This window comes from Amblyomma mixtum, chromosome 6 (genome assembly GCF_055824585.1).
Source record: "Amblyomma mixtum isolate Tamu chromosome 6, ASM5582458v1, whole genome shotgun sequence".
In the NCBI taxonomy this organism is placed as follows: domain Eukaryota; kingdom Metazoa; phylum Arthropoda; class Arachnida; order Ixodida; family Ixodidae; genus Amblyomma; species Amblyomma mixtum.
In genome coordinates, this window is record NC_143017.1 from 7,132,147 (window position 1) to 7,152,972 (window position 20,826).

The 20,826-nt window shown below is 62.4% G+C and overlaps 1 protein-coding gene across 1 annotated transcript in view; it reads right to left on the reverse strand.

Moving 5' to 3' along the window:
* Nucleotides 1-12,048, reverse strand: part of LOC149338141 (uncharacterized) — a 253,076-nt gene extending 241,028 nt beyond the window's left edge. The window contains exons 1-2 of the mRNA XM_089550112.1: nt 12,040-12,048; nt 10,585-11,082 (exon numbers count right to left, since the gene is read on the reverse strand). Of these exons, the coding sequence (XP_089406238.1) occupies nt 10,585-11,082; nt 12,040-12,048 (507 nt within the window). The remainder of the gene's footprint in view (nt 1-10,584; nt 11,083-12,039) is intronic.
* Nucleotides 12,049-20,826: the final 8,778 nt, after the last annotated feature.

Sequence of the window (20,826 nt, forward strand, 5' to 3'; positions counted from 1 at the left end):
GGAAGAGGCAGAGGCAGGGAGGCAGAGGCAGGCAGAGGCAGGCAGAGGCAGAGGCAGAGGCAGGCAGGCAGAGGCAGGCAGAGGCAGGCAGAGGCAGGCAGAGGCAAGCAGGCAGAGGCAGAGGCAGGCAGAGGCAGAGGCAGAGGCAGGCAGGCAGAGGCAGGCAGAGGCAGGCAGAGGCAGGCAGAGGCAGAGGCAGGCAGGCAGAGGCAGGCAGAGGCAGAGGCAGGCAGGCAGAGGCAGGCAGGCAGGCAGGCAGAGGCAGAGGCAGAGGCAGGCAGGCAGGCAGAGGCAGGCAGGCAGGCAGGCAGAGGCAGAGGCAGGCAGGCAGAGGCAGGCAGGCAGAGGCGGAGGCAGAGGCAGAGGCTGAGGCAGAGGCAGATGCAAGCAGGCAGGCAGAGGCAGAGTCAGGCAGGCAGAGGCAAGCAGGCAGAGGCAGGCAGGCAGAGGCAGAGGCAGAGGCAGGCAGGCAGGCAGAGGCAGGCAGGCAGGCAGGCAGGCAGAGGCAGAGGCAGGCAGGCAGAGGCAGGCAGGCAGAGGCGGAGGCAGAGGCAGAGGCTGAGGCAGAGGCAGATGCAAGCAGGCAGGCAGAGGCAGAGTCAGGCAGGCAGAGGCAAGCAGGCAGAGGCAGGCAGGAAGAGGCAGAGGCAGAGGCAGGCAGGCAGAGGCAGGCAGGCAGGCAGGCCGCAGGCAGGCAGACAGGCAGACAGAGGCAGGCAGGCAGGCAGAGGCAGGCAGGCAGGCAGGCAGAGGCAGGCAGGCAGGCAGGCAGAGGCAGAGGCAGGCAGGCAGAGGCAGAGGCAGGCAGGCAGAGGCAGAGGCAAAGGCAGGCAGGCAGGCAGGCAGGCAGAGGCAGAGGCAGGCAGGTAGAGGCAGAGGCAGAGGCAGGCAGGCAGAGGCAGAGGCAGAATCAGGCAGGCAGAGGCAGAGGCTGAGGCAGAGGCAGGCAGGCAGAGGCAGAGGCAGGCTGAGGCAGAGGCAGGCAGACGCAGAGGCAGGCAGAGGCAGGCAGAGGCAGAGGCAGGTAGAGGCAGAGGCAGGCAGAGGCAGGCAGGTAGAGGCAGAGGCAGAGGCAGGCAGGCAGAGGCAGAGTCAGGTAGGCAGAGGCTGAGGCAGAGGCAGGCAGGCAGAGGCAGAGGCAGGCTGAGGCAGAGGCAGGCAGAGGCAGGCAGAGGCAGGCAGAGGCAGAGGCAGGCAGAGGCAGGCAGGCAGAGGCAGAGGCAGGCACGCAGAGGCAGGCAGAGGAAGAGGCAGTCAGGCAGAGGCAGGCAGAGGCAGAGGCAGAGGCAGGCAGAGGCAGGCAGAGGCAGGCAGAGGCAGGCAGAGGCAGGCACAGGCAGAGGCAGGCAGGCAGAGGTAGGCAGGCAGAGGAAGAGGCAGGCAGGCAGAGGCAGAGGCAGCCAGGCAGGCAGAGGCAGAGGCAGGCAGGCAAGCAGAGGCAGAGGCAGGCAGGCAGGCAGAGGCAGAGGCAAAGGCAGGCAGGCAGGCAAGGCAGGTAGAGGCATGCAGAGGCAGAGGTAGAGGCAGGCAGGCAGAGGCAAGCAGAGGCAGAGGCAGGCAGAGGCAGAGGCAGGCAGGCAGAGGCAGGCAGAGGCAGAGGCAGGCAGGCAGAGGCAGGCAGGCAGGCAGGCAGGCAGAGGCAGAGGCAGAGGCAGGCAGGCAGGCAGAGGCAGGCAGGCAGGCAGGCAGGCAGAGGCAGAGGCAGGCAGGCAGAGGCAGGCAGGCAGAGGCGGAGGCAGAGGCAGAGGCTGAGGCAGAGGCAGATGCAAGCAGGCAGGCAGAGGCAGAGTCAGGCAGGCAGAGGCAAGCAGGCAGAGGCAGGCAGGCAGAGGCAGAGGCAGGCAGAGGCAGAGGCAGGCAGGCAGAGGCAGGCAGAGGCAGGCAGAGGCTGGCAGAGGCAGGCAGAGGCAGGCAGAGGCAGAGGCAGGCAGGCAGAGGCAGGCAGAGGCAGGCAGGCAGAGGCAGAGGCAGAGGCAGGCAGGCAGAGGCAGAGGCAGGCAGGCAGGCAGAGGCAGGCAGGCAGGCAGAGGCAGGCAGGCAGGCAGGCAGAGGCGGGCAGGCAGGCAGGCAGAGGCAGGCAGGCAGGCAGGCAGAGGCAGGCTGGCAGGCAGAGGCAGGTAGGGGCAGGCAGGCAGGCCGGCCGCAGGCAGGCAGGCAGGCAGACAGGCAGACAGAGGCAGGCAGGCAGGCAGGCAGAGGCAGAGGCAGGCAGGCAGAGGCAGGCAGGCAGGCAGAGGCAGAGGCAAAGGCAGGCAGGCAGAGGCAGAGGCAGGCAGGTAGAGCCAGAGGCAGAGGCAGGCAGGCAGAGGCAGAGGCAGAGGCAGAGGCAGGCAGGCAGAGGCAGAGGCTGAGGCACAGGCAGAGGCAGGCAGGCAGAGGCAGAGGCAGGCAGAGGCAGAGGCAGAGGCAGGTAGAGGCAGAGGCAGGCAGAGGCAGGCAGAGGCAGGCAGAGGCAGGCAGGTAGAGGCAGAGGCAGGCAGGCAGAGGCAGAGGCAGGCAGAGGCAGAGGCAGGCAGAGGCAGGCAGAGGCAGAGGCAGGCAGAGGCAGGCAGAGGCAGGCAGAGGCAGGCAGGCAGGCAGAGGCAGGCAGGCAGGCAGAGGCAGGCAGGCAGGCAGGCAGAGGCAGGCAGGCAGGCAGGCAGGCGGGCAGAGGCAGCCAGGCAGGCAGAGGCAGGCTGGCAGGCAGAGGCAGGCAGGCAGGCAGAGGCAGGCAGGCAGGCAGAGGCAGGCAGGCAGGCAGGCCGCAGGCAGGCAGACAGGCAGACAGAGGCAGGCAGGCAGGCAGGCAGAGGCAGGCAGGCAGAGGCAGGCAGGCAGAGGCAGAGGCAGAGGCAGAGGCAGGCAGGCATTCAGAGGCAGAGGCAGGCAGGCAGGCAGGCAGAGGCAGCCAGCCAGGCAGGCAGAGGCAGGCAGGCAGAGGCAGGCAGGGAGAGGAAGAGGCAGGCAGGCAGAGGCAGAGGCAGCCAGGCAGGCAGAGGCAGAGGCAGGCAGGCAAGCAGAGGCAGAGGCAGGCAGGCAGGCAGAGGCAGAGGCAAAGGCAGGCAGGCAGGCAAGGCAGGTAGAGGCATGCAGAGGCAGAGGTAGAGGCAGGCAGGCAGAGGCAAGCAGAGGCAGAGGCAGGCAGAGGCAGAGGCAGGCAGGCAGAGGCAGAGGCAGGCAGGCTGGCAGGCAGGCAGAGGCAGGCAGGCAGGCAGAGGCAGGCAGGCAGGCAGAGGCAGAGGCAGGCAGGCAGAGGCAGCCAGGCAGGCAGAGGCAGGCTGGCAGGCAGAGGCAGGCAGGCAGGCAGAGGCAGGCAGGCAGGCAGAGGCAGTCAGGCAGGCAGGCCGCAGGCAGACAGGCAGACAGAGGCAGGCAGGCAGGCAGAGGCAGCCAGGCAGGCAGGCAGAGGCAGAGGCAGGCAGGCAGAGGAAGAGGCAGAGGCAGGGAGGCAGAGGCAGGCAGAGGCAGGCAGAGGCAGAGGCAGAGGCAGGCAGGCAGAGGCAGGCAGAGGCAGGCAGAGGCAGGCAGAGGCAGGCAGAGGCAAGCAGGCAGAGGCAGAGGCAGGCAGAGGCAGAGGCAGAGGCAGGCAGGCAGAGGCAGGCAGAGGCAGGCAGAGGCAAGCAGGCAGAGGCAGAGCCAGGCAGGCAGAGGCAGGCAGAGGCAGAGTCAGGCAGGCAGAGGCAGGCAGAGGCAGAGGCAGGCAGGCAGAGGCAGGCAGGCAGGCAGGCAGGCAGGCAGAGGCAGAGGCAGAGGCAGGCAGGCAGGCAGGCAGAGGCAGGCAGGCAGGCAGGCAGGCAGGCAGAGGCAGAGGCAGGCAGGCAGAGGCAGGCAGGCAGAGGCGGAGGCAGAGGCAGAGGCTGAGGCAGAGGCAGATGCAAGCAGGCAGGCAGAGGCAGAGTCAGGCAGGCAGAGGCAAGCAGGCAGAGGCAGGCAGGCAGAGGCAGAGGCAGGCAGAGGCAGAGGCAGGCAGGCAGAGGCAGGCAGAGGCAGGCAGAGGCAGGCAGATGCTGGCAGAGGCAGGCAGAGGCAGGCAGAGGCAGAGGCAGGCAGGCAGAGGCAGGCAGGCAGAGGCAGAGGCAGAGGCAGGCAGGCAGAGGCAGAGGCAGAGGCAGGCAGGCAGGCAGGCAGAGGCAGGCAGGCAGGCAGGCAGAGGCAGGCAGGCAGGCAGGCAGAGGCAGGCAGGCAGGCAGGCAGAGGCAGGCAGGCAGGCAGGCAGAGGCAGCCAGGCAGGCAGAGGCAGGCTGGCAGGCAGAGGCAGGTAGGGGCAGGCAGGCAGGCCGGCCGCAGGCAGGCAGGCAGGCAGACAGGCAGACAGAGGCAGGCAGGCAGGCAGGCAGAGGCAGAGGCAGGCAGGCAGAGGCAGAGGCAGGCAGGCAGGCTGAGGCAGAGGCAAAGGCAGGCAGGCAGAGGCAGAGGCAGGCAGGTAGAGCCAGAGGCAGAGGCAGGCAGGCAGGCAGAGGCAGAGGCAGAGGCAGAGGCAGGCAGGCAGAGGCAGAGGCTGAGGCACAGGCAGAGGCAGGCAGGCAGAGGCAGAGGCAGGCTGAGGCAGAGGCAGGCAGAGGCAGAGGCAGGTAGAGGCAGAGGCAGACAGAGGCAGGCAGAGGCAGGCAGGTAGAGGCAGAGGCAGGCAGGCAGAGGCAGAGGCAGGCAGAGGCAGAGGCAGGCAGAGGCAGGCAGAGGCAGAGGCAGGCAGAGGCAGGCAGAGGCAGGCAGAGGCAGGCAGGCAGGCAGAGGCAGGCAGGCAGGCAGAGGCAGGCAGGCAGGCAGGCAGAGGCAGGCAGGCAGGCGGGCAGAGGCAGCCAGGCTGGCAGAGGCAGGCTGGCAGGCAGAGGCAGGCAGGCAGGCAGAGGGAGGCAGGCAGGCAGAGGCAGGCAGGCAGGCAGGCAGGCCGCAGGCAGGCAGACAGGCAGACAGAGGCAGGCAGGCAGGCAGGCAGAGGCAGGCAGGCAGAGGCAGGCAGGCAGAGGCAGAGGCAGAGGCAGGCAGGCATTCAGAGGCAGAGGCAGGCAGGCAGGCAGGCAGAGGCAGCCAGCCAGGCAGGCAGAGGCAGGCAGGCAGAGGCAGGCAGGGAGAGGCAGAGGCCGAGGCAGAGGAAGGCAGGCAGAGGCAGAGGCGGGCAGGCAGTGGCAGAGGCAGGCAGGCAGAGGCAGGCAGAGGCAGAGGCAGGCAGAGGCAGGCAGGCAGAGGCAGGCAGAGGCAGGCAGAGGCAGAGGCAGGCAGGCAGAGGCAGGTAGAGGCAGGCAGAGGCAGGCAGGCAGAGGCAGAGGCAGGCAGGCAGAGGCAGGCAGAGGCAGGCAGAGGCAGAGGCAGGCAGGCAGAGGCAGGCAGAGGCAGGCAGAGGCAGGCAGAGGCAGAGGCAAGCAGGCAGGCAGAGGCAGAGGCAGGCAGGCAGAGGCAGAGGCAGAGGAAGGCAGATGCAGAGGCAGGCAGGCAGAGGCAGGCAGGCAGGCAGAGGCAGAGGCAGAGGCAGGCAGGCAGAGGCAGGCAGGCAGAGGCAGAGGCATAGGCAGGCAGGCAGAGGCAGGCAGGAGGCAGGCAGGCAGAGGCAGAGGCAGGCAGAGGCAAGCAGAGGCAGGCAGAGGCAGAGGCAGGCAGAGGCAGGCAGAGGCAGGCAGAGGCAGGCAGGCAGAGGCAGGCAGGCAGAGGCAGAGGCAGGCAGGCAGAGGCAGAGGCAGGCAGGCAGGCAGAGGCAGGCAGGCAGGCAGGCAGAGGCAGGCAGGCAGGCAGAGGCAGGCAAGCAGGCAGGCAGGCAGAGGCAGCCAGGCAGGCAGAGGCAGGCTGGCGGGCAGAGGCAGGTAGGGGCAGGCAGGCAGGCAGGCAGGCAGACAGGCAGACAGAGGCAGGCAGGCAGGCAGGCAGAGGCAGAGGCAGGCAGGCAGGCAGAGGCAGAGGCAAAGGCAGGCAGGCAGAGGCAGGCAGGTAGAGCCAGAGGCAGAGGCAGGCAGGCAGGCAGAGGCAGAGGCAGAGTCAGGCAGGCAGAGGCAGAGGCAGGCTGAGGCAGAGGCAGGCAGATGCAGAGGCAGGCAGAGGCAGAGGCAGGTAGAGGCAGAGGCAGGCAGAGGCAGGCAGTTAGAGGCAGAGGCAGGCAGGCAGAGGCAGGCAGAGGCAGAGGCAGGCAGAGGCAGGCAGAGGCAGAGGCAGGCAGAGGCAGGCAGAGGTAGGCAGAGGCAGGCAGAGGCAGGCAGGCAGGCAGAGGCAGGCAGGCAGGCAGGCAGGCAGAGGCAGGCAGCCAGGCAGAGGCAGGCTGGCAGGCAGAGGCAGGCAGGCAGGCAGAGGCAGGCAGGCAGGCAGGCAGAGGCAGGCAGGCAGGCAGGCCGCAGGCAGGCAGACAGGCAGACAGAGGCAGGCAGGCAGAGGCAGGCAGGCAGGCAGAGGCAGAGGTAGGCAGGCAGAGGCAGAGGCAGAGGCAGGCAGGCAGAGGCAGAGGCAGGTAGGCAGAGGCAGAGGCAGAGGCAAAGGCAGGCAGGCAGGCAGGCAGAGGCAGAGGCAGGCAGGTAGAGGCACAGGCAGAGGCAGAGGCAGGCAGGCAGAGGCAGAGGCAGAATCAGGCAGGCAGAGGCAGAGGCTGAGGCAGAGGCAGGCAGGCAGAGGCAGAGGCAGGCTGAGGCAGAGGCAGGCAGACGCAGAGGCAGGCAGAGGCAGGCAGAGGCAGAGGCAGGTAGAGGCAGAGGCAGGCAGAGGCAGGCAGAGGCAGGCAGGTAGAGGCAGAGGCAGAGTCAGGTAGGCAGAGGCAGAGGCTGAGGCAGAGGCAGGCAGGCAGAGGCAGAGGCAGGCTGAGGCAGGCTGAGGCAGAGGCAGGCAGAGGCAGGTAGAGGCAGAGGCAGGCAGAGGCAGGCAGGCAGAGGCAGAGGCAGGCACGCAGAGGCAGTCAGGCAGAGGCAGGCAGAGGCAGAGGCAGGCAGGCAGAGGGAGGCAGAGGCAGGCAGATGCAGAGGCAGGCAGAGGCAGAGGCAGGCACAGGCAGAGGCAGGCAGGCAGAGGTAGGCAGGCAGAGGAAGAGGCAGGCAGGCAGAGGCAGAGGCAGCCAGGCAGGCAGAGGCAGAGGCAGGCAAGCAGAGGCAGAGGCAGGCAGGCAGGCAGAGGCAGAGGCAGGCAGGCAGAGGCAAAGGCAGGCAGGCAGGTAGAGGCAGGCAGAGGCATGCAGAGGCAGAGGTAGAGGCAGGCAGGCAGAGGCAAGCAGAGGCAGAGGCAGGCAGAGGCAGGTAGAGGCAGAGGCAGGCAGAGGCAGGCAGGCAGAGGCAGAGGCAGGCACGCAGAGGCAGTCAGGCAGAGGCAGGCAGAGGCAGAGGCAGGCAGGCAGAGGAAGGCAGAGGCAGGCAGATGCAGAGGCAGGGAGAGGCAGAGGCAGGCACAGGCAGAGGCAGGCAGGCAGAGGTAGGCAGGCAGAGGAAGAGGCAGGCAGGCAGAGGCAGAGGCAGCCAGGCAGGCAGAGGCAGAGGCAGAGGCAGGCAGGCAAGCAGAGGCAGAGGCAGGCAGGCAGGCAGAGGCAGAGGCAGAGGCAGGCAGGCAGAGGCAAAGGCAGGCAGGCAGGTAGAGGCAGGTAGAGGCATGCAGAGGCAGAGATAGAGGCAGGCAGGCAGAGGCAAGCAGAGGCAGAGGCAGGCAGAGGCAGAGGCAGGCAGGCAGAGGCAGGCAGGCAGAGGCAGAGGCAGGCAGGCAGAGGCAGAGGCATGCAGGCAGTGGCAAAGGCAGAGGCAGGCCGGCAGAGGCACAGGCAGAGGCAGGCAGGCAGAGGCAGAGGCAGTGGCAGTGGCAGAGGCAGGCAGGCAGAGGAAGAGGCAGGCAGGCAGAGGCAGAGGCAAGCAGGCAGGCAGGCAGAGGCAGGCAGGCAGGCAGGCAGAGGCAGAGGCAGAGGCAGGCAGGCAGGCAGAGGCAGGCAGAGGCAGGCAGAGGCAGGCAGGCAGAGGCAGAGGCAGAGGCAGAGGCAAAGGCAGGCAGGCAGGTAGAGGCACAGGCAAAGGCAGGCAGGCAGAGGCAGAAGCAGGCAGGCAGAGGCAGGCAGAGGCAGAGGCGGAGGCAGGCAGGCAGAGGCAGGCAGAGGCAGGCAGAGTCAGAGGCAGGCAGGCAGAGGCAGGCAGAGGCACGCAGAGGCAGGCAGAGGCAGGCACAGGCAGAGGCAGGCAGGCAGAGGCAGGCAGGGGCAGGCAGAGGAAGAGGCAGTCAGGCAGAGGCAGAGAAAGGCAGGCAGAGGTGGGCAGAGACAGGCAGGCAGAGGCAGAGGCAGGCAGAGGCAGGCAGGGGCAGGCAGAGGCAGAGGCAGGTAGAGGCAGGCAGAGGCAGAGGCAGGCAGAGGCAGAGGCAGGCAGGCAGAGGCAGGCAGAGGCAGGCAGAGGCCGAGGCAGGCAGAGGAGAGGCAGGCAGAGGCTGGCCAAGGCAGAGGCAGGCACAGGCAGGCAGAGGCAGGCGCAGGCAGAGGCAGGCGCAGGCAGAGGCAGAGGCAGAGGCAGGCAGAGGCAGAGGCAGGCAGAGGCAGGCAGGCAGAGGCAGGCAGCGCCAGGCAGCGGCAGAGGCAGGCAGGCAGAGGCAGAGGCAGACAGGCAGAGGCAGGCAGAGGCAGGCAGGCAGAGGCAGAGGCAGGCAGGCAGGCAGAGGCAGGCAGATGCAGGCAGAGGCAGGCAGAGGTAGAGGCAAGCAGGCAGAGGCAGGCAGAGGCAGGCACGCAGAGGCAGGCAGAGGCAGAGGCAGGCAGGCAGAGGACGGCAGAGGAAGGCAGGCAGAGGCAGGCAGAGTCAGAGGCACGCAGGCAGAGGCAGGCAGAGGCAGGCAGAGGCAGGCAGAGGCAGTGGCAGGCAGAGGCATGCAGAGGCAGAGGAGGGCAGAGGCAGAGGCAGGCAGACGCAGAGGCAGGCAGAGGCAGGCAGAGGCAGGCAGAGGCAGGCAGAGGCAGGCAGAGGCAGGCAGAGGCAGAGGCAGAGGCAGGCAGGCAGAGGCAGGCAGAGGAAGAGGCAGTCAGGCAGAGGCAGGCAGAGGCAGAGGCAGGCAGGCAGGCAGGCAGAGGAAGGCAGAGGCAGGCAGAGGCAGAGGCAGGCACAGGCAGAGGCAGGCAGGCAGAGGTAGGCAGGCAGAGGAAGACGCAGGCAGGCAGAGGCAGAGGCAGGCAGGCAGGCAGAGGCAGAGGCAGAGGCAGAGGCAGAGGCAGGCAGGCAAGCAGAGGCAGAGGCAGGCAGGCAGGCAGAGGCAGAGGCATGCAGGCAGAGGCAAAGGCAGGCAGGCAGGCAGAGGCAGGCAGAGGCATGCAGAGGCAGAGGTAGAGGCAGGCAGGCAGAGGCAAGCAGAGGCAGAGGCAGGCAGAGGCAGAGGCAGGCAGGCAGAGGCAGAGGCAGGCAGGCTGGCAGGCAGGCAGAGGCAGGCAGACAGGCAGGCCGCAGGCAGGCAGGCAGGCAGACAGGCAGACAGAGGCAGGCAGGCAGGCAGAGGCAGCCAGGCAGGCAGCCAGAGGCAGAGGCAGGCAGGCACAGGTAGGAAGAGGCAGAGGCAGGCAGATGCAGAGACAGGCAGAGGCAGAGGCAGGTAGAGGCAGAGGCAGGCAGAGGCAGGCAGAGGCAGGCAGTTAGAGGCAGAGGCAGGCAGGCAGAGGCAGAGGCCGGCAGAGGCAGAGGCAGGCAGAGGCAGGCAGAGGCAGGCAGGCAGGCAGAGGCAGGCAGGCAGGCAGGCAGAGGCAGGCAGCCAGGCAGAGGCAGGCTGGCAGGCAGAGGCAGGCAGGCAGGCAGAGGCAGGCAGGCAGGCAGAGGCAGGCAGGCAGGCAGGCAGGCAGAGGCAGGCAGGCAGCAGGCCGCAGGCAGGCAGACAGGCAGACAGAGGCAGGCAGGCAGGCAGAGGCAGGCAGGCAGGCAGGCAGAGGCAGGCAGGCAGGCAGAGGCAGAGGCAGAGGCAGGCAGGCAGAGGCAGAGGCAGAGGCAGGCAGGCAGGCAGAGGCAGAGGCAGAGGCAAAGGCAGGCAGGCAGAGGCAGAGGCAGGCAGGTAGAGGCAGAGGCAGAGGCAGGCAGGCAGAGGCAGAGGCAGAATCAGGCAGGCAGAGGCAGAGGCTGAGGCAGAGGCAGAGGCAGGCTGAGGCAGAGGCAGGCAGACGCAGAGGCAGGCAGAGGCAGGCAGAGGCAGAGGCAGGTAGAGGCAGAGGCAGGCAGAGGCAGGCAGGTAGAGGCAGAGGCAGAGGCAGGCAGGCAGAGGCAGAGTCAGGTAGGCAGAGGCAGAGGCTGAGGCAGAGGCAGGCAGGTAGAGGAAGAGGCAGTCAGGCAGAGGCAGGCAGAGGCAGAGGCAGGCAGGCAGAGGAAGGCAGAGGCAGGCAGAGGCAGGCAGAGGCAGAGGCAGGCACAGGCAGAGGCAGGCAGGCAGAGGTAGGCAGGCAGAGGAAGAGGCAGGCAGGCAGAGGCAGAGGCAGTGTGAGGACTCTGTGAGATTGCAGGTCTTATTTTCAACAAACACCAAAGTACAAACAATAAACGAGGCGGCTTTTAACGGAAAGAAAACCAATTACAATATGAGCGAGAAGAAAGGAAAGGAACAAGAGAACAACGCAACAATACACGGGAAAAACACACGGGGGAACAGAACAAAGTGCTTATGATAAATGCAGGAAAAAGAGTCAAAGAGGAAAGTTCACACTACTTGTCTTATTCGAGCAACGAGCGGGGAGGACTGGCTGGGTGTCGGGCAGTCAAGGAGTCTCTTGGCGTTCCAACGTCGATGAAACGCTACCGCAGCGTCAGCGTTCGTGGGCTCCCGGCACGGTTCCCAGGTCTGGTATCCCGGAAAAAGGTCACGTAGGCGCCAGAGGCGGCCTGTGTGGAGCAGCTGACGGGTGGTCGGAGAAGAGTGGCGCCTGGGCCTGGTGGTTGAGGCTCTCGACGATGGATGTCCAGGTCTGGTGGCCCGGACGTCTGCGGCTAAGGCCCAAGCCCGGAACTCGGGGAGCCAGCAGAACTCGTCCACGTCCGTCGCCCACCGCGCTCTTCTCTTCTCTGCCACGTAATCCTCTTCGACCTTTCCCGGCGTACCCCTCCGCACGCGCTCCTCGTGCTTTGTCTTCTCCTCACGAACGCCGCTGGGTGGCGCTATCTCCTTACAGAAGGCCCCCTCTTTGGAAGTTTTTTCCAAGGGAAAGAACTCGACTTCAGGAGAGCGACACCAGACGCGTTCGACGATCGCAACACAGAACACCGCACCACAGCGCGCACACTACACACCACACACAATACGACGGTCGTCAATGTTCGAAGCGTTCACAGACCTTCGCACACACAGCACAGAGAGCACATGGAAAGTCAACGTAAAGCGTCCATAGAGGGCGAAGAAACACGGAAAGCATAAAAAGTAGATAGCCGACACTCAAAAACAAACATGAACAAACAAAAACAATTCCAACAAGAACCGGTGTGGGCTACATTCTTCCGTATTCCATTGTTCACATCAAACCACTTCACCGTCGCGAGAACTTTTCCGGCTAGTACTTCCGTTTTCCTTTGTGAAACCGTTTTCTCCAAACCGACCTCGGTTTCCACCATGATTTTACATGTTCCCGTCCTATGATGTTATTCACTCTGTTCTCCCTTGCCTTCGACACAGTCTGCTGACACATGTCACACGATCTGACATAACTCTTAATGTCAGCCTGTACACCGGGCCAGTAAAACTCACTGAGCACCCTAGCTATTGTTTGCCGTATTCCATGATGGCCGGATAATGCACTCTTATGTGCCAACTTAAGAACTTGCGTGCGTAAGCCCTTCGGTACCACCGCTTGCTCAACGACTTGGCCGGGACACACTTGGTATGTCCGGAAGAGAACACCGTCATCAGTATCAAAGGAGTGGGCGGTCTGTCCCTTACCACGAAATATTTGCCCCAACTTCCTGCGACACACCTCTAAGCTCGGGTCTTCTTCCTGTTTGAGGCGAAACTCCGGCCGTGACAAGTGGAGTGTGTTCAGAGTGGGGCTTTTACTACTCTCTGAAACCTTTGCTGTCACCATAAGGGAAGGAACATCGACCGCACCCGTCATGGCAAGGGAAACTGCCTGATCAGTGAGAACTGGCGGGTCAACCGGGAATGGAGGTTTAGCGCCAGGGACATTGCCTATTATGATGTCGTACAGGGGTGTAGATAAACACCGCGCGATGGCCTTACCCGAAAAGTATGGTGAGGAAATCACCACCTCCGCTTCCGGAACTTCTACACGGGTCCCATTGGCCAAGAATAATGTAGCCTGTTTCCCTGTAAGCGCCGCTGGCGGTACAAGAGACTCACGCACAACAATACCGGTGCTGCCCGTATCCCGTAATACCGAACCATGCTGGCCGAACACCTCACCGTGCGCCACGGGCATAGCAGTTTCCACCGGGTTGGAAGGACAGACCATCTCCCCCAACTGGCCCTCTGCGCGCGTTACCACTGCAGTGCTATCGGGATGTGAATATCGAGGTGTCATGCAACAGGCGGACTCCTCACGGTCTCCTGGCCTCTTAGCTTTGCATGACTGGGCATCATGTCCTACCTCGCGGCACCAGGTGCAATACAATTGCTTCGGCTTTGTCCGACAATCCGACGCCTTGTGCCCAGTCTTCTCGCAAAGAAAACATCGAAGGCGGGATTGTGCACGTGAAACCTCGTCCTTGGCTTTAACTATCGTGTGCTCACCCTCCTCTTTAAAGAACAACAAGTTATTTTGCCGCTGTGCCTCGAGAAAATGATCGGCAGCCTCCGCCAGCTTAGAAACTGTCTTGCCCTCCCGCTCACGTAAGAAAAGGGCTAAACGAGAATGACAGTTGTTCAGAAATTGTTCGCTCACGACCATCTCGCGAACCACCTCAAAAGTGCGGCCTTCTCCCCGCATCTCGACCCAACGGTCAAAGAAGCTAAACAACCTGGCAGCATATTGCGAGGCCGTTTCTCCATCCTGGGGCTTGCTCTGGCGAAACTTCTCTCGGTATCCTTCCGCGGTGAACCTAAACCTCTGAAGCAAGGCAAGCTTCGCTTTGTCATAATCCACGGAATCCTCAGGCGAGAGCCGACCGAAGACCCTAAGTGCTTCGCCGCCAAGGCACAAGCTCAACGCCGTTGCCCACTTTTCTTTTGGCCAACCCTGCCCCGTGGCCACATGCTCAAACCTCTTTAAGTAGGCATCGAGGTCATCCCGCGCTTCATTGAACTGTGGTATGAGGCTGTGCGGGTTAATGGAGCTGGTCGATGAGACGCTACGCTCTCCACGGTCACTCGGAGGATTTGCGCCACCCTCCATGAGCCTTATTTGTAGCTGCAAGTTCCGCGCCTCTAACTCCAAGCGTTCCTTCGCAGCCTCTCGCTCCGTCTCTAAATTCCGTGCCTCTAAATCCAATTTCTGCTTCGCAGCTTCACGCTCAGCCTCTAAATTCCGTGCCTCTAATTCCAATTTCTGCTTCGCAGCTTCACGCTCAGCGGCTCTCTCTTCCCGTGCCTTACGAAGCTCGTCCTCCACCCACGCTCGTAACTCCGCGCCGCACAAGCCCATGCGCTCGCCTAAAGTAACCAAATCTGACGCGCTCATACTGTGCCTAAATTAACACAACAGGCAAAGAAATAATAACCGACCTCGTCCTGTCGTAGTGGACGCCAAATTTGTGAGGACTCTGTGAGATTGCAGGTCTTATTTTCAACAAACACCAAAGTACAAACAATAAACGAGGCGGCTTTTAACGGAAAGAAAACCAATTACAATATGAGCGAGAAGAAAGGAAAGGAACAAGAGAACAACGCAACAATACACGGGAAAAACACACGGGGGAACAGAACAAAGTGCTTATGATAAATGCAGGAAAAAGAGTCAAAGAGGAAAGTTCACACTACTTGTCTTATTCGAGCAACGAGCGGGGAGGACTGGCTGGGTGTCGGGCAGTCAAGGAGTCTCTTGGCGTTCCAACGTCGATGAAACGCTACCGCAGCGTCAGCGTTCGTGGGCTCCCGGCACGGTTCCCAGGTCTGGTATCCCGGAAAAAGGTCACGTAGGCGCCAGAGGCGGCCTGTGTGGAGCAGCTGACGGGTGGTCGGAGAAGAGTGGCGCCTGGGCCTGGTGGTTGAGGCTCTCGACGATGGATGTCCAGGTCTGGTGGCCCGGACGTCTGCGGCTAAGGCCCAAGCCCGGAACTCGGGGAGCCAGCAGAACTCGTCCACGTCCGTCGCCCACCGCGCTCTTCTCTTCTCTGCCACGTAATCCTCTTCGACCTTTCCCGGCGTACCCCTCCGCACGCGCTCCTCGTGCTTTGTCTTCTCCTCACGAACGCCGCTGGGTGGCGCTATCTCCTTACAGGCAGCCAGGCAGGCAGAGGCAGAGGCAGGCAGGCAAGCAGAGGCAGAGGCAGGCAGGCAGGCAAAGGCAGAGGCAGGCAGGCAGAGGCAAAGGCAGGCAGGCAGGCAAGGCAGGCAGAGGCATGCAGAGGCAGAGGTAGAGGCAGGCAGGCAGAGGCAAGCAGAGGCAGAGGCAGGCAGGCAGAGGCAGGCAGGCAGAGGCAGAGGCAGGCAGGCAGAGGCAGAGGCAGAGGCAGAGGCAGGCAGGCTGGCAGGCAGGCAGAGGCAGGCAGGCAGGCAGAGGCAGGCAGGCAGGCAGGCAGAGGCAGAGGCAGAGGCAGGCAGGCAGAGGCAGCCGGGCAGGCAGAGGCAGGCTGGCAGGTAGAGGCAGGCAGGCAGGCACAGGCAGGCAGGCAGGCAGAGGCAGTCAGGCAGGCAGGCAGGCAGACAGTCAGACAGAGGCAGGCAGGCAGGCAGAGGCAGCCAGGCAGGCAGGCAGAGGCAGAGGCAGAGGCAGGCAGAGGCAGGCAGAGGCAGAGGCAGGCAGGCAGAGGCAGGCAGAGGCAGGCAGAGGCAGAGGCAGGCAGGCAGAGGCAGGCAGAGGCAGGCAGAGGCAAGCAGGCAGAGGCAGAGCCAGGCAGGCAGAGGCAGGCAGAGGCAGAGGCAGGCAGGCAGAGGCAGGCAGAGGCAGAGGCAGGCAGGCAGAGGCAGGCAGGCAGAGGCAGAGGCAGAGGCAGGCAGGCAGGCAGAGGCAGGCAGGCAGGCAGAGGCAGAGGCAGGCAGGCAGAGGCGGAGGCAGAGGCAGAGGCTGAGGCAGAGGCAGATGCAGGCAGGCAGGCAGAGGCAGAGGCAGGCAGGCAGAGGCAGAGTCAGGCAGGCACAGGCAAGCAGGCAGAGGCAGGCAGGCAGAGGCAGACGCAGGCAGAGGCAGAGGCAGTGTTGTGACCGTACTTCTAGCCACGTGGGCCAGACCAGTAGCAACCATGAATAATCAACGAGGCCGACAACCCCGCGACGACCATGGGAGGTGGGATGCTTGGAATGCCCCTCCGAGCCTCAGCGGATTAGTGTAGCAAGAATGCCAGGGGCCATTGTCAGCAATAACCCCAGCGAAATTCCTTGATCGGAGGTATTGTCCGGGCGACCACAGAGGAGGCTACGGGCCGGCGCCGGTCACGCTGGCGGATAATTGAAGAATTCTGTGGCCCCGACTCGCGTTCGGGGAAATCGGCGGGGAAGCAAGTTTATTCACCTGCTGGAGGACTTCGGGAGATTCCTTTCCCGCAGGGCTGGATGAGGCGGCAACTCCCCCTCTCATCGAACCAGCTGCAAGAGGGAGTGGAAAAGCTCGCACCTGCCCAGCCGTGGGCGGTAACAAGAACGTCCCCTTCGGTCCATCGGATTGGACAGTGCTCGTCGACCATTATTCCCCAGCCAGGGATCTGGGGAAACCGGACGATATTTAACTCGGCCGTGAGTGTGGCCAAGAGAAGCCTGCTAGCTCCAGTCGACTACGGTTGACGAAGACGTTCCCCTTCCACTGAGAGCCATCTTCAGTCCTGCTTTGTAAATAATGTAAATAAGTGTATAAAGTTTTCGTTACCTTCCTCTAAACCCAGTCTCCCATACTCCTCGTCCCATCACCGGTCACCGGCCATGCTACCCGGGTCGCAACAACTGGTTGGCAGCGGTGGAATCGTTTGCGTGGTGTCCGTGCTCCGGTTTTGGTGAGTGTATTGCCTTCTCTCCTTGAGTGTTGCCAGGCTTAGCGTTTGTGCTGCTCTTCCTGGTAGTGTAAGTTGGCTGCAGTAGCCTGTTTGGATTTAAACCTTGCGCTGCACCAACACCATCCTTGAGAGACTTGCGATTACATTATTACCGAGCATTTAAGGGCGGTCATGGACTGGCGAAAGCTGCGGAAGATGGACCTGATCTCCTTATCTGGGGAATTAGGGATTTATTGTGGGGAAAATATGAAGAAATTGCAGGTTGTCAGTGCGATAGAGGCCCTCGGTTTTGAGGATGAGGAGATGGTGGAGCACTGGGAGGATTTAGAGGAACGAAAAAGAAAAGAGAAACTGGAATTGCAGGAACAAAAAGGAAAAGAGCAATTACAGGTACAGAAAAGAAAAGAGGAACTGGAATTGCAGGAACAAAAAGGAAAAGAGCAATTACAGGTACAGAAAAGAAAAGAGGAACTGGAATTGCAGGAACAAAAAGGAAAAGAGCAATTACAGGTACAGAAAAGAAAAGAGGAATTGGAATTGCAGGAACGAAGAAGAAAACAGGAATTGGAATTAGCGGAACGAAAGAGGAAAGATGAGGTGGCGCGAGAAATGAAGCAACTAGAGTTGAAGCTAGCTGAAGTTCGGGCAGAGGCAGCAAAAGCGGAGCGAGAAACGCGAAGGCTTCTCATATGGCGAAGGGCCCGAGATCGGTTGAGGACTTTTCGAAGAGGCGAGAGCTTCAGAACTTTCCTCGGGAATTTTGAAGGGATATGTACGGAAGAGGAGCTAGATTAGTGCGAATGGACAAGTATGTTGCTGGCTATCCTCCCTTGTGATGTCGCCGCCGTATTAGCGCGGCTGCCCGATGAGGATGCCGACAACTACGAAAAAGCAAAAAGTGCCCTCTTCCGATACTTCGGAATTCGTGTAGAGACCGAGTCAGAAGGCCGAAGTGATGGCAGCGAGCAGCGCTCCCATCAGTGCGTCAGTGACCAGCCAACGAGCCCCGCTTGGTCAGCTACGCACAAAAAAGTTGCTCAGAAGAGCAGTGACAGGGCAGGTTCAAGCCCAGAAAGAACTGCCAGTTCAGCACAAACTGCGACAGATGATTTAAAGGCAGAGGTTCCGCGCCAGATAGGCTGCAGGGAGGTTTTATGTCAACGAAATGACAAAACCAGAGAAGGTCCTCCGCCGGTGCAGTTAGCAGACAGAAGTGACAGGGCAGGTATATGCGTAGAGAGAACTGCCAGTTCAGCAGAAACGGCGGCAGGACCTGTCGATTTAAAGGCAGTGGAAAAGGATTGTAGCACCGCCAGCCATAACAAAGGCACTAGCGATCATTTGGTTAAACACTCTGACAACAAAGAAATGTGCCACAGTGCAATATCGGACCCTCAGAGTCATGCCGATTTGAAAGGGAAGGTCGAGGCAAAGGCAGCTCAGGGTCAGATAGGCTGTGAAGAATCTCACCACAATGCAGCTGGTTCGACACCAGAGAAAGGTTCCTTGGGGGTAGATGACAGAGTCGCAGCGGCTAGCGACAGAGCGCCAGACAGTGAAGCACCGAGCTCAGACAAAATCGCTGAGGCGTGCGAGTTTTCAGAGAGGTTACCTAGCCCTGACAGTAGGGCTCAGGTGGTTTCCCTACGCGAGGAAAATTCCGCACGCGACGAGCCTCCGGGAATTACTGTGTTGGCTTTTGACGCTGCGGCGAGGGCCGGCACCTTAACACGTGACGGCACCGCAATACCACAAAGCAGTCATGCGGTGAAAGCGACAGCTGAAACATCGATTGCAAGCGAGGAATGCGCATCAGCGCTGCATCAAAACAAAGGTCATTTCAAGGATGAGGGAACAACGGCCGCTCGCGACCGAACACCCGAAAACGAGTGGTGGTCGAAGGAAATCGCAGGAGCGGTGGATTTTTCGGAGAGACCGTCGCCTGGCACTGCGAGGAAAGCGCAATCGGCTTCGCTGAACGGCGAGAAAAATCGTGAACATGACGGGCCTTTGGAAATTGATGCTGCGGTGAGTGCCAGCAGCTTAACACGCGACGGCGCCGCGATAACCGGAAACGCACGATACAGATGCGCTAGGGTAGCCTCGAGAAAGCGTCGGCGCGCAAGGAAAACTAAGGTGAACGGTTGCGCTGAAATGAAAAAGGTACGGGTCATAAAGCCCGCGAATTTGAGGACCGGCCAACCTTGTAACTTTGCAAAATTGCAACCGCGGCGCTCAAGAGTTCATAAGCGTCGCATTAAAGCCGAGGTAACTAGGCGTGCGCAGTCTGGAGGTAAACCACCTGCTCCATTGTGGGACCGCAGCAGGGGTTGTCAGGAGACATGTGACACCCGATGCTGGCTGAAGAAAAAAACGCCCGGCTACCGGACAAAAGGGCGTCGAAGAGCGCGCGCGGGTCAGACAGAGACGAGGCATGCAGGGTACCGGGAGAGGGGGAAGCGCCTCTCTCGTGTAAAGCTTTTTCAGCGCTGCCCGGGCTTTGCATGCCAGTCGCAAAAAGACGGAACTAATCAGCCCCGCAGCTTTTTGGAAAGCGTAGCTGGTAGAACGGCAGCCCGACCACGCCGAGCGCGGCTGAAGTAAGGTATTTCAGGAATACATGCGTCTTGTATTTGCTGTTTTTTTTTATTCATGTATGGTAGAAAGACGCAAACGAAGTGAGCTTTTATGCCTGTAGGATTTTGTACTTCGTGTTTTCTGGCCGTAATGATGTAGCTTAAAGACGCTTGCTAATTTTCAGCGTAAAAGAGTTTCTTTTTTTTTGGTGTGACACCATTGGAGGTTTGGAATGGATAGTTGCAGTGTGTGGATTTTGTGTGTTAGGCATAGATTAGCGCTTGAGATTACGTGAGCAGTAGTGGAGCTCTACTATCTCCTCGTCTGATCTATCGGAGCCGTTGGTCTGTGAATCGCAACGGCAGCTGTAATTTCTCCAGAACAAAACCTGTTTCCAAATTGAAAAAAAATGCGGTGGCATTAAATCGCCCGCATAGGTCACGTTCATCGCCCGCAGCTCACCCAACCAGACCGCCTGAGGGGGGGAGCCAAAAAGGGGAGTAAATTGAGCATCACAGCTTGAGGCCTTGTTCTTTGTTTTGCCTGGCACGACTCGGGAGAAGGGTGGTGCTCTTGCCTTGCCGGGGTGGGGGCAAGGTGCAGATTTGACCACTAATGCTCTACCTGAGACCCTTGGCCTGCAGACACCGACCCTTGGATCACCCAGGAAACAGAGGACCTGCCTGGCTGATGCGGCCTCTTCAGAGGACAGCGAGGAGCTGTAACCCCTTTCGAGGCCTCTACCTGGCGGCGGACGAGCTGTTGTGACCGTACTTCTAGCCACGTGGGCCAGACCAGTAGCAACCATGAATAATCAACGAGGCCGACAACCCCGCGACGACCATGGGAGGTGGGATGCTTGGAATGCCCCTCCGAGCCTCAGCGGATTAGTGTAGCAAGAATGCCAGGGGCCATTGTCAGCAATAACCCCAGCGAAATTCCTTGATCGGAGGTATTGTCCGGGCGACCACAGAGGAGGCTACGGGCCGGCGCCGGTCACGCTGGCGGATAATTGAAGAATTCTGTGGCCCCGACTCGCGTTCGGGGAAATCGGCGGGGAAGCAAGTTTATTCACCTGCTGGAGGACTTCGGGAGATTCCTTTCCCGCAGGGCTGGATGAGGCGGCAACTCCCCCTCTCATCGAACCAGCTGCAAGAGAGAGTGGAAAAGCTCGCACCTGCCCAGCCGTGGGCGGTAACAAGAACGTCCCCTTCGGTCCATCGGATTGGACAGTGCTCGTCGACCATTATTCCCCAGCCAGGGATCTGGGGAAACCGGACGATATTTAACTCGGCCGTGAGTGTGGCCAAGAGAAGCCTGCTAGCTCCAGTCGACTACGGTTGACGAAGACGTTCCCCTTCCACTGACAGCCATTCTCAGTCCTGCTTTGTAAATAATGTAAATAAGTGTATAAAGTTTTCGTTACCTTCCTCTAAACCCAGTCTCCCATACTCCTCGTCCCATCACCGGTCACCGGCCATGCTACCCGGGTCGCAACAGCAGGCAGGCAGAGGCAGGCAGAGGCAGGCAGAGGCAGGCAGAGGCAGGCAGAGGCAGGCAGAGGCAGAGGCAGGCAGAGGCAGGCAGAGGCTGGCAGAGGCAGGCAGAGGCAGGCAGAGGCAGGCAGGCAGAGGCAGGCAGGCAGAGGCAGAGGCAGGCAGGCAGAGGCAGAGGCAGGCAGGCAGGCAGAGGCAGGCAGGCAGGCAGGCAGGCAGAGGCAGGCAGGCAGGCAGGCAGAGGCGGGCAGGCAGGCAGGCAGGCAGAGGCAGGCAGGCAGGCAGAGGCAGGCAGCCAGGCAGAGGCAGGCTGGCAGGCAGAGGGAGGCAGGCAGGCAGAGGCAGGCAGGCAGAGGCAGGCAGGCAGGCAGGCAGAGGCAGGCAGGCAGGCAGGCCGCAGGCAGGCAGACAGGCAGACAGAGGCAGGCAGGCAGGCAGGCAGAGGCAGGCAGGCAGGCAGGCAGGCAGAGGCAGAGGCAGGCAGGCAGAGGCAGAGGCAGGCAGGCAGAGGCAGAGGCAAAGGCAGGCAGGCAGGCAGGCAGGCAGGCAGAGGCAGAGGCAGGCAGGTAGAGGCAGAGGCAGAGGCAGGCAGGCAGAGGCAGAGGCAGAATCAGGCAGGCAGAGGCAGAGGCTGAGGCAGAGGCAGGCAGGCAGAGGCAGAGGCAGGCTGAGGCAGAGGCAGGCAGACGCAGAGGCAGGCAGAGGCAGGCAGAGGCAGAGGCAGGTAGAGGCAGAGGCAGGCAGAGGCAGGCAGGTAGAGGCAGAGGCAGAGGCAGGCAGGCAGAGGCAGA